This window comes from Haliaeetus leucocephalus, unplaced genomic scaffold, assembly GCF_000737465.1.
Source record: "Haliaeetus leucocephalus isolate CR32 unplaced genomic scaffold, Haliaeetus_leucocephalus-4.0 Scaffold450, whole genome shotgun sequence".
Classification (NCBI taxonomy): Eukaryota; Metazoa; Chordata; class Aves; order Accipitriformes; family Accipitridae; genus Haliaeetus; species Haliaeetus leucocephalus.
This window is the reverse complement of record NW_010972886.1, coordinates 14464824-14479982: the sequence shown is the minus strand read 5'-3', so window position 1 is coordinate 14479982 and position 15159 is coordinate 14464824. Positions and strand designations below refer to the sequence as shown.

The 15159-nt window shown below is 41.3% G+C and overlaps 1 protein-coding gene across 1 annotated transcript in view; it reads right to left on the bottom strand.

The window, feature by feature from the left end:
- Positions 1–11372: 11372 nt before the first annotated feature.
- HAO1 (hydroxyacid oxidase (glycolate oxidase) 1) overlaps positions 11373–15159 on the bottom strand; it is a 26069-nt gene continuing 22282 nt past the window's right edge. Inside the window, exons 6-8 of the mRNA XM_010574820.1 lie at positions 12158–12316; positions 11832–11901; positions 11373–11443 (exon numbers count right to left, since the gene is read on the bottom strand). Of these exons, the coding sequence (XP_010573122.1) occupies positions 11373–11443; positions 11832–11901; positions 12158–12316 (300 nt within the window). The remainder of the gene's footprint in view (positions 11444–11831; positions 11902–12157; positions 12317–15159) is intronic.

The window sequence follows — 15159 nt, the reverse complement described above, 5'->3', positions numbered from 1 at the left end:
ACACTTTGTTTTTAATACCTTCAGCTTTCAGCCATTGGATCCTGTATGTCTTTATTCTGAGATGAAAGAGCCCCAAATCATCTCGCTAGTACCTCCAAACCAAGATCATGTACTATCTCCACAGTCTTAATAATCAGCTATGTACACTTCTCAGTATATTTGCACTGATGCAAAGGCTGCAAAGGTGTTAGTTAGGTCCTGCATGGCTTCCACCTACAGGCAAAAAGCAGGCTTCGTCTCTGTGAAATCAGACCCAAGTTCACCAGCAGGTTCAGTGAGGACCTCAGGTAGCCTTTAGCTAACATCTCAAGAACTGTAAAACCAATAAGCCCAGGGACCTGCACATTGGCTAGGGCTTTATTCTTTAGAGCCACTCAGCTATGGACATAAATGAATTCCAAAAAGTCATGATCAGGGCAGGAAAAATTACAAGGCAGATGTTAGATACACGCCTTAGCATAGCTTCTCTGCTTCTGCATACAAGTAACCACTTTGTAAGTCCACATATCTGGGATGTATTTATACATGTAAGATCAAAAGGCAGCCCCTTAGCCAGATACACGTGCAAAGTTTTGTTTTGCAGACCTACATCACCTGCTGGAATTAACTTAGGATCATTTGATTTGGAAGATTTTAATTGACAAAGAAAAAATAATGTATCAGGAATTGCTGCTTTTGACACTAAATGCCCTGTAAAGTTACATACTGACTATTCCCTGCAGCAAATTACACTACATCTAAAAATTCAAAGTTCTTACTAGGCTGCTGACCTCATTTTAAAAAATATCAACTGTTTATGTACTATCATGCTGTTTAAAAGCATCTTATTGGGGCAATCGAAGTGTCTTTGCGACAGCATAAGTGAACAGTAATTAATTGACACACTTCACTGAACACAGTAATATTGAGATGAGCTCTTCTGGCATTTACCATGATGACACTGCACCACAGAATGGTCTAACTATTGCCAGCACTAGAAACAACAACAAGATAAAAATAATTAATCACAGCAACACCTTCCCACAGCCAATGAGGCAGTGGGGAAGGGACTGTACTCCAATTCCAAGTAGAAAAGGAAAGAGAAACTTCAAAGAATTTCTCCTTAGCCATTTTCTCAAGAAGGTGGGAAGGTGAAACTGAAAAAGGCTAGCTATGAAGAAAGGAATACCGCTTAATAGGGCTGACTTCTCTGCAAAGACACCTTTACTTTGATGCATCATGTTATACGGCTTACAGACACTTTGCTTTTATAAAGATCATAGAATCATAGAATGGTTTGGGTTGGAAGGGGCCTTAAAGGTCATCTAGTTCCAACCACCCTGCCATGGGCAGGGACACCTTCCACTAGACCAAGTTGCTCAAAGCCCCATCCAACCTGCCCCCCCTTCCAGGGATGGGGCATTTGCAACCTCTTTGGGCAACCTGTTCCAGTGCCTTACCACCCCACAGTGAAGAACTGCTTCCTCACATTTAATCTAAATCTACCCTCTTTTGGTTTTAAGCCATTACCCTTGTCCTAGCACTACGTGCCCTTGTAAAAAGTCCCTCTCTGGCTTTCCCATAGGCCCCTGTAAGGTACTGGAAGGCTGCTGTAAGGTCTTTCTGGAGCCTTCTCTTCTCCAGGCTGAACAAGCCCAACTCTCTCAGCCTGTCTTCATAGGAAAGGTGCTCCAGTCCTCTGATCACCTTTGTGGCCCTCCTCTGGACTCACTCCAACAGGTCCATGTCCTTCTTATGTTGGTGGCCCCAGAGTTGAATGCAGTACTCCAGGTGGGGTCTCACAAGAATGGAGTACAGGGGCAGAATCACTTCCCTTGACCTGCTGGTTACGCTTCTTTTGATGCAGCCCAGGATACGGTTGGCTTTCTGGGCTGCAAACACACATTGCTGTGTCATGTTGAGCTTCTCATCAACCAACACCCTCAAGTCCTTCTCCTCAGGGCTGCTCTCAATCCACTCACTGCCCAGTCTGTACTTGTGCTTAAGATTGCCCCAACCCACTTGCAGAGCCTGGCACTTGGCCTTGTTGAACTTCATGAGGTTCACACAGGCCCACCTCTCAAGCCTGTCAAGGACCCTCTGGATGGCATCACTTCCCTCCAGTGTGTTGACCACACCACACAGCTTGGTGTCACTGGAAAACTTGCTGAGGGTGCACTCAATCCCACTGTCCATGTTGCCAACAAAGATGTTAAACAGCACTGGTCCCAATACTGACCTCTGAGTAACGCCACTTGTCACCGCTCTCTACTTGGACATCAAGCTGTTGACCACAACTCTGAGTGAGACCATCCAGCCAATTCCTTATCCACCAAGAGGTCTGTCCATCAAATCCATGTCTCTCCAATTTAGAGATAAGGACATCATGCAGAACAGTGTCAAATGCTTTGCACAAGTCCAGGCGGATGACATCAGTTGCTCTTCCCTCATCCACCAACATTGTAACCCTGTCATAAAAGGCCACCACATTTTTCAGGCAAGATTTGCCCTTAGCGAAGCCATGTCAGCTGTCACCAATCACCTCCTTATTTTCCATGTGCCTTAGCATAGTTTCCAAGAGGATCCACTCCATGATCTTGCCAGGCACAAAGTTGAGACTGAGTGGCCTGTAGTTCCCCAGGTCTTCCTTTTTTCCCTTTTTAAAAATGGAGGAAATGTCATTGTCTTTCAAAAATGTCAATCAGTCACTGCACTTTTCTAACCACCTAAAGCAGCAAAGGTCAGGATATTCTCTTCTGGGTTCCCATGTATTAATATATGCAGTAATACATATATTACTTCTCCTGTATTAATAACCAAAAAGGTTCTGACGGAGGCAATAAAAATCCTCCAAGCTAAATTATTCAGTGCATTGCAGGGAAGATTAAGTCAGAAAGGAAACATTCTCCATGACTGTGCTGCAATCACAGCTCTAGAGATCATGGCAGCAGTGCACAGTGTTGGCTTAGAGATGCTTTATGTTGCAACCAACATCTTTGCTCATCATACAGTACTGAATATTTCCAAACACATCAGTAAACAGCAACACAAATTAATAAACGAGCTTGTGAGCTGGATATACTCTATGGTTCCTTGTTCTTTGAATGCACTCTACATGCTCTATAATAATTGACAATACAACTCCCATCTGTATCAAAGCAATAATGGAAAAAGGATTGAGAATCAAAAGGAATACTTTTTTATTTATCTTTTTATCTTTACGGTAAAAGGGCCTTTCTGTGATAGATCAAAAGTATATTTTTATGCTTGCTGGGGGGACACATACACCCAAACCCAACACACTTGAAACTGATAAAAAGCAGAGTGTGCAGATGGTTGAACTGTCTGGGTTTACTGCTCATTAGCATGCCAGCAAATTATTTAGGTTGTGTGTGGTTTTGTAGTCTGTTACGCAGAAGTTATGAACCAACACATAACTATTTGCAAGTGACTCTCCATAGACTAACATGAGAAGACAGTGCTAATGATGCACCACAAGGTCTTCTGAGTTTCTCTGGCACCACTGAATAACCAGAAAATAAGCTGGAGCTAGAACTATCAGAGATATCTTTCAGGCCTGCTGTACAGCTGTGGCAGTCTTCCAAGTTAACAATAAGCACATAAAAAGCAAAGGTTGGGAGACTGAATCCGGTTAGGGTATAGTCTATGGATAGATAACATGGTGAGTGAAGGACAGAAGTCATAAGGTACTTGTTTATTTATACGTTAAAGTATGCACGACATGCACCAGGTCTCTTTGTTTTTCCATTCACACAAGATGGTCTGATATTCAGTATCAGCTCTGTAACAGGGCAACTTTGGCTGGGAAACGTGAGCAGCATTGAGAAGGTAACTACAAGCCTTGCCAAACTAAGAACAATCATCACAGCCTTGCCACAGAGCTTGCTGCTTTCCTCCAGCTCTTGTCTCAAAATTCCTCATAAAAGCGACAATCATGCACCTCGCGTGACAGCTGCAAGTCCCACAAATTCAAATACTATGGGCTGGATGGGATGTACACAAAACTTCCAGTGAAACCAATGAAAACTTTGGTGCCTCTTGGAAGGATAGGGAGAGATGAGCTTGTAGTTCAGATTCTTAGCCAACACAGATGAGTACAACTCCACAGATTGCAACAGAGCTATGCTAGCTCACAATTTGGCCCTGAACATTTTGGACAAAGATCGTATCAGCATCTAAACAGATGAAGTGGAAAGAGTGTTGCAATGGTGGTGGGCTTTTGATTATTTAGTCAAATGCATGACCCTTACAGCAGAAGTTCTGTAGCAGCAAGCCCTAACATCTCCTGGCCGCGGGACAACACTACTGACCGAGTAACATGATGTAGGCAAGAGTACTATAAGGTCTTTGCTAGCCTCCTTTTTAACTTTACCATGGCTATAGGTGGTGTGTAGCCTGGGAGCCAGGGACTGGGTTCCTCTGCCTCAAGGAGGCACTCGGTGCTTTCTCTACTGACGTAAAGTGCTGCTGAAGCACCATAGGCCACCTATGGCTTACACCAAACTCTCACTTATGCAGGTTCCCTTGTCCCATCTGGCAAACCACTATAAGTAGACTTCGACATTAATCCTGAGTAGAGGGCACCACTTGTCCATACCTCATTTCAAAGTATTTCCAAAGAGCAAAGACTCTGCCCAAAGGTCCCAGGCATCTCTATTATTCCAGCTTCCCTGTGAGATCAAAACCAAGGACTTCACAGCAAAGGCTGATGCAGACATGGCAGCAATATGCAATGCAGGATGCAATGAGATGCAATGGCACAACAAAACAGAGATGGATGCTGGCACCTCTGAACATGCAACCATGGATTAGAAGCTGTGGAACAAACTCACAAGTAGGCAGTAAGGAAATGAGGTGGATTATTGCCAACTCTTATTCTTTATTTGCAGGTATATTCTGTTGTTGTGCTTTCCTAAGACTGTGACAGAGTTCTCTTTTCCTAATATAAATTTCTCTGTTTGTAACTCTTTTAAAAGAGCTTGCCAGTGGAGTTTCTCGTACGAAGGGTGCATTTTTAGTTTTTCCAGGTTCCTGGGTAGATATAAGCTTGTCAAAGGGAATTTGCTTATACAAAATTCAGTATTTTTTGCTGCTCTTAGCTACCTGATGGGAAGGCTACAGATGTGTAACTCCAGAGTCAGTGACAGTTTGTACTGAAATTATAAAAGAGACCCCACCTATGCTCTTCAACAGACCAGGCTAGCTTATCTTAGATAGAGCACACATACAGACCCAGAGGAAAGCTTAGGCATGTGAGATGATCTTACTATTCAAATTCCCATCGCTGATCAGCATTCAGGTCTCACCTGTTATGGAGACTGTTTATCTCACTTCCATGCTAGATTTCTGGGTCCAGTAATGATACATACTGAACTTACTTGCTAACTATACCAAGTAGAAATGGGTACAATACGCATCCTGAATTTCTATAAGAGCTAAATTTATGCCACGTTGCCTTTTTGTAGGATCCTTGTACCTTCCTTTGAAGTCTTCATGACCATTCTTGAAAATTAGACAAATCTCATGTGAAATGAACCTAACCATGAGTACTTGATCTGCAGGAACCTTTTTAATGACAACTAAGTATTTTAAATCCTACTACTTTCAGTTCTCCTAACAGGAAAATCTAATAAACCACAGTATACAGAATTAAAGGGGTTAGTATACTGAGGGGCTTGGGGACAACCCAAGCAAAATCATGCTATGCTATTGAATCATAGATAACCAGCAAGAAATAAGAGGTTTTCCATTCCCATACTGCAAAGCCACCACAATCAGATTTTGCTTGGCAAACTGGCAGAGTGTAAGATATAGTCCCAGGTGTATAAGGAGCTCCACCTTCTGCAAGGAAAAATACACAGGTTAAAGGCTCTGCCGTGGCCCAGCTCTACCTCTGCTCTATAGTTCATCTGTGGACCTTCCCCATGGTTGTTGAGTATTTGTGATATGTGATGTCCACCCCAGAGTTATCTGCCTTAGGGAGAACAGCATGATTTATAATTAAGGCAGTAGAATGGAAATTTAAGGGAGGTAACTGGGGAAATCAGTTTACTTCCACGCCCATTTTATAGAGAGACTTTCTCCTCCTGTGCCTGTCAATTTACACTTCTGACTGTGTTGGTACAGACTGCTGCTTGCAGAAAAGCATCTTTGCAGTGCACAATGCTGTCTTGACCTTGACAGGAACTTAGAGCTGCTGTTGTCATAAAATAATAATCAATATTAATCATTGTCAGTCTACTTACATGAATGTCTTCCCCTTGGCTGAACAAACCATCTGTATGTATGTACCAGCCTTCCATAGCACAAAGGTGCTGCCAGTGCATTTGATTACTCAGTATGGTTAACTACATGAGCACCCTGCAGGATTGTGACAGAGGAGATGTATTGATGGTCTCAGGGCATTCCTATCAGGGTGCTCCTGGACACAATTCATCCTGCCCATCTGAAATGACGACTTAGGAGATGGAAATCCCTAAGGGGGAATCAGATCTTTGAAGTTCAGCTGGGGCAGCCTCTGGGTGCCCCTTCAAGAGCTCCAGGCCCTGGAGAAACATGGGGCTGGCCCTCAAGGGCATTCTTATATTGGCACATAAACAACAAACTTATGCAAAGGAAGAAGCTGAACTACAACACAAAGGCATTTTGCATCTGGAGGACACGTTCTAAAAGCAGCAAAACATCTTTGTTATGAATGTAACATATGTGGTACTGTCCCTCTGTTTGGCAGGAGATAAGAAAAACAGAAGCAAGACAAAAATGAAAACAAAATGGAGCATATAGGCATCGTGAAACAATTACAGCGCTGTGTCTCATTAGTATCTAAATCTGGGATTGCCAGTCTTGTTTTAAAAAGTTTTGTTCAACACTCAGTGACAGAATTTAAAAGCTGACATATCTTGCTGCATTGTGGGCCACAGTCACAGCTGGTGTAAATCAGTATAAACTAATGCAGTCAATGGAGCTTCTCTGATTTACACTATGGCTCAATAAGGTTAGACTTGCTTTCTAGGAGTGTTCAAGGAAGCCAACTTCTGTGTGTCCTGTGATGAAATGGTTATTTATAATGGCCTTCAGTGTGGTTTGGAGCCAAATTTCCACATCAAAAGTAGCTTTATAAGAGATATCCTTACAGTGAGGTTCAGTGCAAAATCATGACTTCAGAAGCCAGCTTTCCTCATGCTCTCAAGTATTTGATTTCAGCCTGAAAACCATTTGAGAAGCCAAGAAAAGCAGAGCCATTCCTGCTTACTTCCCCAACTCTGCTTCATCTTTGAATCGCCTGCATATCCAACAGGCCCCGACCTACACTGCCCATTTATCAAAGCAAGTTACTCTAAGTGTCTGTTTGTTTGTGTTCAGAAATTCCCAGTAAGACAGACAAGTTTCATGCTTAACCTGAAAAATTGGGGATGGAGGTGGAGTCCTTACCAGTTCCAGAACTATTTGTTTGACTTGGCCACTAGTAAAAATAAAACACAATAACATGTCCCAGAGTCACAGCGAGAAGTGGAGGTCACAAGAAAACAGATCATGTCTTTCACAGCTCTTCAGCTTCAGTGCACTGAATTATGACTTCTATTATTTACTTATTGGATTCTCCACCCTGTGCGCAGGCTCCAAGCATTCAAAAAGCAGCAGGTCTCTGCTTCAAAGAACTAACAGGCTAAGCGAGAGAGTAAAATCTGTCCCGAAGCTACATTAACCTCCTCCTCCACTTTTTATCTGAAAGGTCAGATGGTCTCACAACCCTCGGCTGACTTCTACCATCTTCTGCTCACCAGACTGCCACGCCTGCAGTCCTGCACCTCTGCACTCTCCTCTGCTTTATTAAACTGCCAGGGTCTTATGGCAAATATGTTCCCAACACAGCCAAACCTGTCCTCTGGGCACAAACCACTCATGTGTTGCAGCTCAAGGTGGTCTTTTGCAGAAGTGTATTGTTTTTTCCTAGGAGGGCCTTGCTCCCTGCATGTCCAGCCTTGATGTGCTCTATCAGATGTCCAGACAACGTTACAGGCTCTTTCACTGACCTTGTCACTTTGAAACAGACTGTCTTGTTTAGAACTTCTTGCTAGAAACGGGTCTCTCAAGTTCAGTTGTTGAGATCCCAAACCAGGGCTGAAGCATCTCCAAATCTCCCAAGTGGTTTCTGCACATCCTCTGTAGAGTGCCATGCTCTTCCATATTCTCTTCAGTGTGTTTAATCCTCTATTGGCTCACTGGAGCCAAGGAGACAGCTTGGTGGGGATGGGTCCAGAAAAGGGATCTTCTAAACTGATAGCACCAGAGAAATCCACATGTAGGCTGAATATGAAACATCAGTATGAAAAAGCCTGCCTCACATCTTAGCCTCTTGGGAGGTACCACTTTCTCCTAAAAAGTACAGGATCCTCCTCCTCTTTCATACTCTTAGGTTTTGCTTTTGGTCTCTTCTCTCTCCACAAAAGATCTGGTAATTATTCTCTCATTAAGAGCTGCAATGTCCTTTTCCAGGGAATGTTCCTGGTCTACCTCAGAGGTGGTTGGAGGTGGTACCCCATTCAGTTACTGTTCAGTCACCAGCCTCCCAAATGGGTTGGTTTTTTCCAGGCACCCGGCACACCAGTTGAGTGCTGTCTTTCTGGGTACATAAATATCACTCACTGTTCCTCTTTTATTAGATTTTTTTCTTTGTAGACATTTTTTCTTGGTATCTATGACTTAATATGGAGTCAAGGTAAAGTCAGAAAATAATTCCACAGTTAAAACTATCAAGACACTGTGTTTGTTATTTGACATACAGATAGGCAGATATACTAAAGTATCACAAATGCAAAATACACCTTCTGTTCTGCCCTACTTCTATGCCTTGATCTGAGGACTGTGAGTAATTGTTCCTAAGAGCTGGGTTCACTTGTTACTTTAGAAGCAAATATTGTATTTTTCTACTTAACATATCTCACAAACACCTGCTATTTTCTTCTGTTATATTGCTTATATTCCCCTCACAAACTGCAGAAATATCTACTGCCACCATCTGTTACATGTACTGTTTTCTCCTCAGCTTCTCCAGGTGAAGCAACTGTGAGGTAGATTTTTTTTTTTTTTCTTAGCCTAGGCATTGTTCACCTTTTAACATGGTCAAGGGCACTCAGTCTTTCTGCTTTCTAACCTGAAACCAAAACCAAACAGAATTCCTACCTTTTCTTTTTCTTTTCAATAATTTCCAGAAGCAGTTGTGTGTGTTTGTCTCAAAATCAAGGGAATTTCTCTTCACTGTGAAATATTTTAAAAACAGAAGTCTACCAGCCAAATTAATTTCATTTCTGTTAACACTATCTCACAGCCTTTCAGTATTTGGCTCTAATTTTGGTTTTTAATGCATGTCTATTCTTATTAGGGTTGAAGTGGAAGGCAGTCAGACAATTCTCAGATAACAAGCAGGAAAAAAAACAATGTAAACTCATTATCCCAGAGGAACTAGAAATAGTTAATTACACACAAGTAACAAAACAGTTTCCTTGCCATCAGAATTTATCCTGGACGACAGAGTTACAGAACTTTCCTTGAATCTGGCTGGGGCAAAAGACAGGAAACTGCATCTTCTAAACTTTAGAAATAGATCTTAAGCATGTAAACATAAGATATTATGCCCCTATCTTTTAAGTAACATTTATATTATCTAAAATAAACAGTCTTTCTGAAGTTAGTCTGTAATTGACATCTGACACAGTCCACATTGCAACAGATATAAGTGCAGTAAACAGCAGAAATTATGCTTCTCTGTGCTCTGAGAAACGTTCATATTTCCTTACACAGATAAACTTTATTTTGTTGCTACGCAACCCTCACACAACACACTACATTCTGCAGTAAATAAGAGTACAAATTTTACAACTGAAGGGCAAGCATGTGGCCTTTTGGGTTTTCTCCCCATTTTGAGTTCCAGCCCCAGATTTAGTTCACATTGTAATATGCCATCATTTTATTACAAAGCTGCCTCTAAAGCTCAATAAGGGATAATTCAAACAGAGCAAAAAGGGAGAGTCAGAATGCACGAGTCCTCCTGACACTGCTGGGAAACAAATGGTGGAGCCAGTGATGTCAGTGACAGTGGAACAATGAAATCAAGGTTTTTTGGTTTTTTAAAGCCTCCTTAAAAATGAACACTAAATTTCCACAAGATTTTCAAAACCTTTCTGCAGTGGCCTCTCCCTGCTCCCAGTAACATTGCTATACCTGCAACAGAAGTGAGACATATGAAGAGCCACCCTTAGTTTTACCCAAGATGAGATTAGTAGAGCCTTACTGTCTGCTCACTTTGGGAAAGGTCACTTTTGTGTTATGAAGCTATTCCTTTGTTCTTTGCAGTTGTAAAATTTCTCCTGAATTCAGTGAGTATTTGGATTGTTCAGAGAATAGAGGAGCAGATCCTGTATGTCTCTATCCTCATCATAAGCAGAGTGGGTAACACTAAGATTTATCTGTCTGAGGGGTATTCATGGAAACTGAATAGAGCCACCAGGATCTTCCCAAGTCATGGGTTAATACCTCAATTATTCAAGCTTCTCTTTTGCACATGGCTGCAAATCCTACAAACTCTCCCAGGTAGCATCAGCCTTCACTTGCCACTGTCAGCAAGTGAAGCCAGGTGAAAAAGGTGACTCAGGGCTCCAGCTGGGTGCAGTTGGCAGTTTGGTGAAGGCAATAGGGCTACAAGGATTTGCACCAGCCAAGGATCTAACCTATACCTGATGCACGTACCTAATGGTTGTCTGATTGCAAAGGGATTTTTGTCACTTAAACAGCAGAACTTCCCCAATTTCACTTTGCTGTTCATTTCTTCACAACGAAGAGTCCTCCGAGCTACATGCTACAAGCCCACAGGCTTATAAAGTAATAGCACATAGTCGCTAGGGAAATGACACTATGTTCATAAGGAAGCAAGATTTAATCTCTATGATCTACAATGTGATTTCTCTAAACAGTGAGCAAAAAGTATCTTTTAAAATTTAAATTTCTGCATTTTGATAGCTGTTTGCTATCAAAGCATTTCTGTTTGTAGTTTCATTTTAACAGCTAAGTTACTTCCAGGCATGTAAGTTAATATTAGCATTTGTTGCAAAACACCTCGAAGTTTCTATGTTGGTCTTGTATAAAGGCCCATCTCTAATCACAGCTCCCAGTAGAGCGGCTTTCCTGAAGAGCCTAGGAGAATATGGAAACACCTGTAAAATTGGCTTCAAGTACTTTCGTCAACAAGTGATCTCCTACAGACCACCCCTTCTCAGTCAGGATTGCAGGATGAGGCCCAAAGAGTGAACGCAGTTGCTTTTTGTCTGGTAGCGCACTTTCTGTACAGGCAACACATGAGGCAATAGTCTTCAGACCTAAATCTTGGAAAGCAATACTTGATGTCTTCGTATCAGTGTCCTGCCAATTTCTTCTACTCTCTGGCATCCTGGAGGAGAAGTTACATATCAGTTGAAAACCCTGCTTTTTTATCCCACTCTAAGCCTTTTCTTTTTCTATCCCATAGAAATCTACATTCTGTCAGATGAAATCCACCCCTTAGTGACCAAGGATTTGCTACTACCTTTTTGCGGATTTATTGCTCTCCTTCTGAAAAACATTTTTACTTGTTTTTACTTAATCTACTCAGTTTCCCATCTATAAGACAGAGATAACAAGTCCTTTCCCCATCTCTCTATGGCCTTATCTGTTTATATTGCAAACATTTCCATCTCCTTTCTGTCGGTTACAACAACATCTTGCCCAGGGCAGATGAAAGCTATGAGGAAATGTGAGACAGAGGTGGTTATTATTGAGAGGAAGCGTTGATGTCTCACCTGTCAGTGCCATTGCTAGGCGAAACTCTTCCTTCAGCATCTGAAGAACTTCTTTTGCTCCTTCTTCACCCTAGATTAGGAGACAATATGTACTATTATGTGTACACATAGCTCACATGTAGATACAGACACGTATACATGTGCCAAAGTTTTATGCACAACTGTAACTCCCGAATACTTGTCATAGCAAATTTTAGATTAGATGGTCTGGATACACACAGCCACCATCACATAAGCACCCCTGTGTGCACACATATACATGCATACACTAAGCCTAAAGAGTGAGTCTAGATATCTAACAGAAATTTGAGCTTTTTCTAACTTACTTGATAAACCAAGCCCCAGACGAGAGGTCTTCCGATAAATACAGCTTTGGCACCAAGAGCTAATGCTTTGAGAACATCTGTGCCTTTTCTTACACCACCATCTAGGAACACCTCCACCTTCCCTTCCACAGCCTCAACAATTTCAGGCAAGACATCAATCTAAAAGAGTGAAACCAGAAATACAGCTTGTCTATTTCTGTAACCCTATTTAATTTTTGAATGAACTCTTATGTACAGGATCCAAGCTTTAAAGAAGCAAAATGAGCAATTGCATGCCTAACCATATGCACGAATAACACAGCTTTGTACTGAAAAACACTAGTGACTTAGCATGTTAGCAGATGTATACAAAGGTCAAATTTATTTGAAGAGTCACATAAGTAGAATGAGAATCAGCAGGGTCACACAAAATGTCCATCTGATCCAATGCCATGTATCTGACATAAGCCAGTATCAGATGCTTTGGAAGAATATAAGAAGAAACAGCAAGCACAGAGGAGGCCTTTCCTTGATATTACCCCCAAAACTTCCAGTGTTCACTAGTTTGGGGAAGAAACCGAATCACTGTCACTTTTTAAATAATTGTCTTCACTTTCTTGTTTAAATTTAGTATTCATTTTTACTAAGGACCAGCTAGCATCCAGAAGCCCAGAGGCAGGCATTGTACTTATAGACATGGAGTAAGAGAAAGATGTGCCCTGAGGAACTTAAGAGTTGGCTGAAAAGTTTTAATGAATATATTTTTCTTTTTAAAAATACATCTTGATTGTAGGAATAATTGTAGAAGAAATTTCTTCATATAAGAAAAAAACTAGCTTTCCTCTGAGTTTTGAGCAAGGCAGGAAATGCTTTCCTTTAATGTGCGTCTACGTTACTTTCACCAAGCTCTACTTATCCCCTACACCATTGATAAAGGGTAAGGGGGAAAAGGATTTTGACTGCTCCCAAATTATAAGTAACCAACCAGGGAGTTAAGTAACATGTCCACACCATGCAAGAGGTCCCAGTGAAGAGATGAGCCTCCTGAATTCAAGCCTCAAGTGTTAATTATAGGGCAACTGTTCCTATAACACCTAAGTAGTTCCTATTCATGAAAATCAGGAAAGACAAAACTGGAAGCCAAGTACTAAGGAGACTGGAAACAGTGTGTGGTAGCAAGACAAAAGGCACACAAATTCATGTCTTTCAAATACAGATGTAATTTATTTCCTTTCTAATGGATAAAAAATGACTAGGAGATGAGGGGAAAAAAACTTGAAAGTGCAGTTTGTTTTTAGGTTTGGATTAAAATTTTCTTGAAGTTTGGCACTTGCTGTGATTTTTTCCCCTCCCTTTGGTTTTGCTCTCTTGCCAAACATATATTGGATCTATTTCCATATACAGAGACCACTTTCTACATCCTGACAAACTGTACCAACATTAAAGTGCTATAATAACTAAAGTATGATGCAAACCATAATTAAAACATAGATTTCCTCAACGTGTAACTAGACACTAGAAATATTGACCAGCTTGGGTTCAGCTCACGTTCTGAAAACCCATGAAATTAAAGCAAATCATTATGTTTCTAAAACAGAAACATTTATCATGATCTGATACAGATATTTACATTATGAAAACGGCATTGTGAAATGTAGTCCTTTGTACAATGAAATTCAGTGAATACATCAGCTTTAATAGTGCCTTCTCCTCTGCACTGTGCGGTTGCAAAGGAATAACTCATAGCAAGTAGTTTGCAAGTTTAATTTCTGTTCTATTGCAGTTGGCAAAAAATTAATTCATATTTCTTGAGCTTTCTCATTTCTCAAAATGATGTTTTTAGTATCCTCATACATTCTTACTGTTGATTACCTCACACATAGACTTGCCCAAGATTTTCAAATACTCTTAGTGAAATTGTGGAATACATTCTCAAAAGGTGACAAGAAGATAAAGAGGACAGAAGTTAAAGAAGAAAAATTCATTTCAGAAGTATTGGGCACCCACACTCTGAAAATTCAGTTCCCCTTAAGGTGTCTAAAACTGAATAGCTGCACACTCTCTAGCAACATAAAATCATATTTGAAAAAAGAAAAACCTCAGTCTCTTTTTTGAAACTGGAGAAGTCCTGAGATCAGGAGGTCATTTTCCTACCAGTTCCCAGGAGTATCTGGAGACAGTCAGGCAAGAGCATCTCAGAGGATAATACCTCAACTCAGAGGACGATGCCTCAACTTCATTAACCATTTAGAAAACCATCTGTGCTGGCATTTGGCTCCCCAGCGCAGGGTTTGGCTGGTGAAGAACCAGCCAACACAACCAGGCAATCACTGGGTGCATGTGAAGACCTCTGAAAATCAGAAGGTGAAGGAAATTGGCTGGGGAAATCCATAGCTGCCCTTCAGGAGAGAAGCAGACAGCAGAAGTGCTCCAGGGCAGGTGGGGGGGATGCCAGTGGAACAGCAGAGCCAAGCAGATAAGACTTCATGTGCAAAACACCCTGCAGTGAAAAAAGGCTTACCTGTCCCCTTCTCCCTTCAGAAAATCATCATGCAAAACAGGAGGTTTTTCATCAAGGACACATTAGGAATACTGAAACAGTCACAACTGGGCTTTGATTCTCCTCCCTTTCATTCTCTTTTTACTTGCGTAGCTTTCCCACACCAAATGAAGCAAGATGAGTGATGACTGGAATTTTGAGGGGTTTCCTTCACCCTGAACACATACTTTTTCATTTTTCTTCTTGCTTTTTTGCCAGTTGAGAACTTCTCAAATCCCTTTCACCTTTGGAAAAGGCACAGGGTAGCACGACAAGGAAAAGGAAAAAAGAAAAAAACTGTAATTTAACCACTGTGTACCTTTTCCAAAGTTGAAAATGTTTGAAAGGAGAAAGAGGGAGAGTTTCATTCTGCCTTTAGCTGTTCTGTAACTGTAATTTTTCAGAACTCCCTGAAGAGTATTAAAAGGGAAAAACAACTCTAGTATGACCTTCAGTGAACTGCAAATGGGAACGGGGGGGGGGG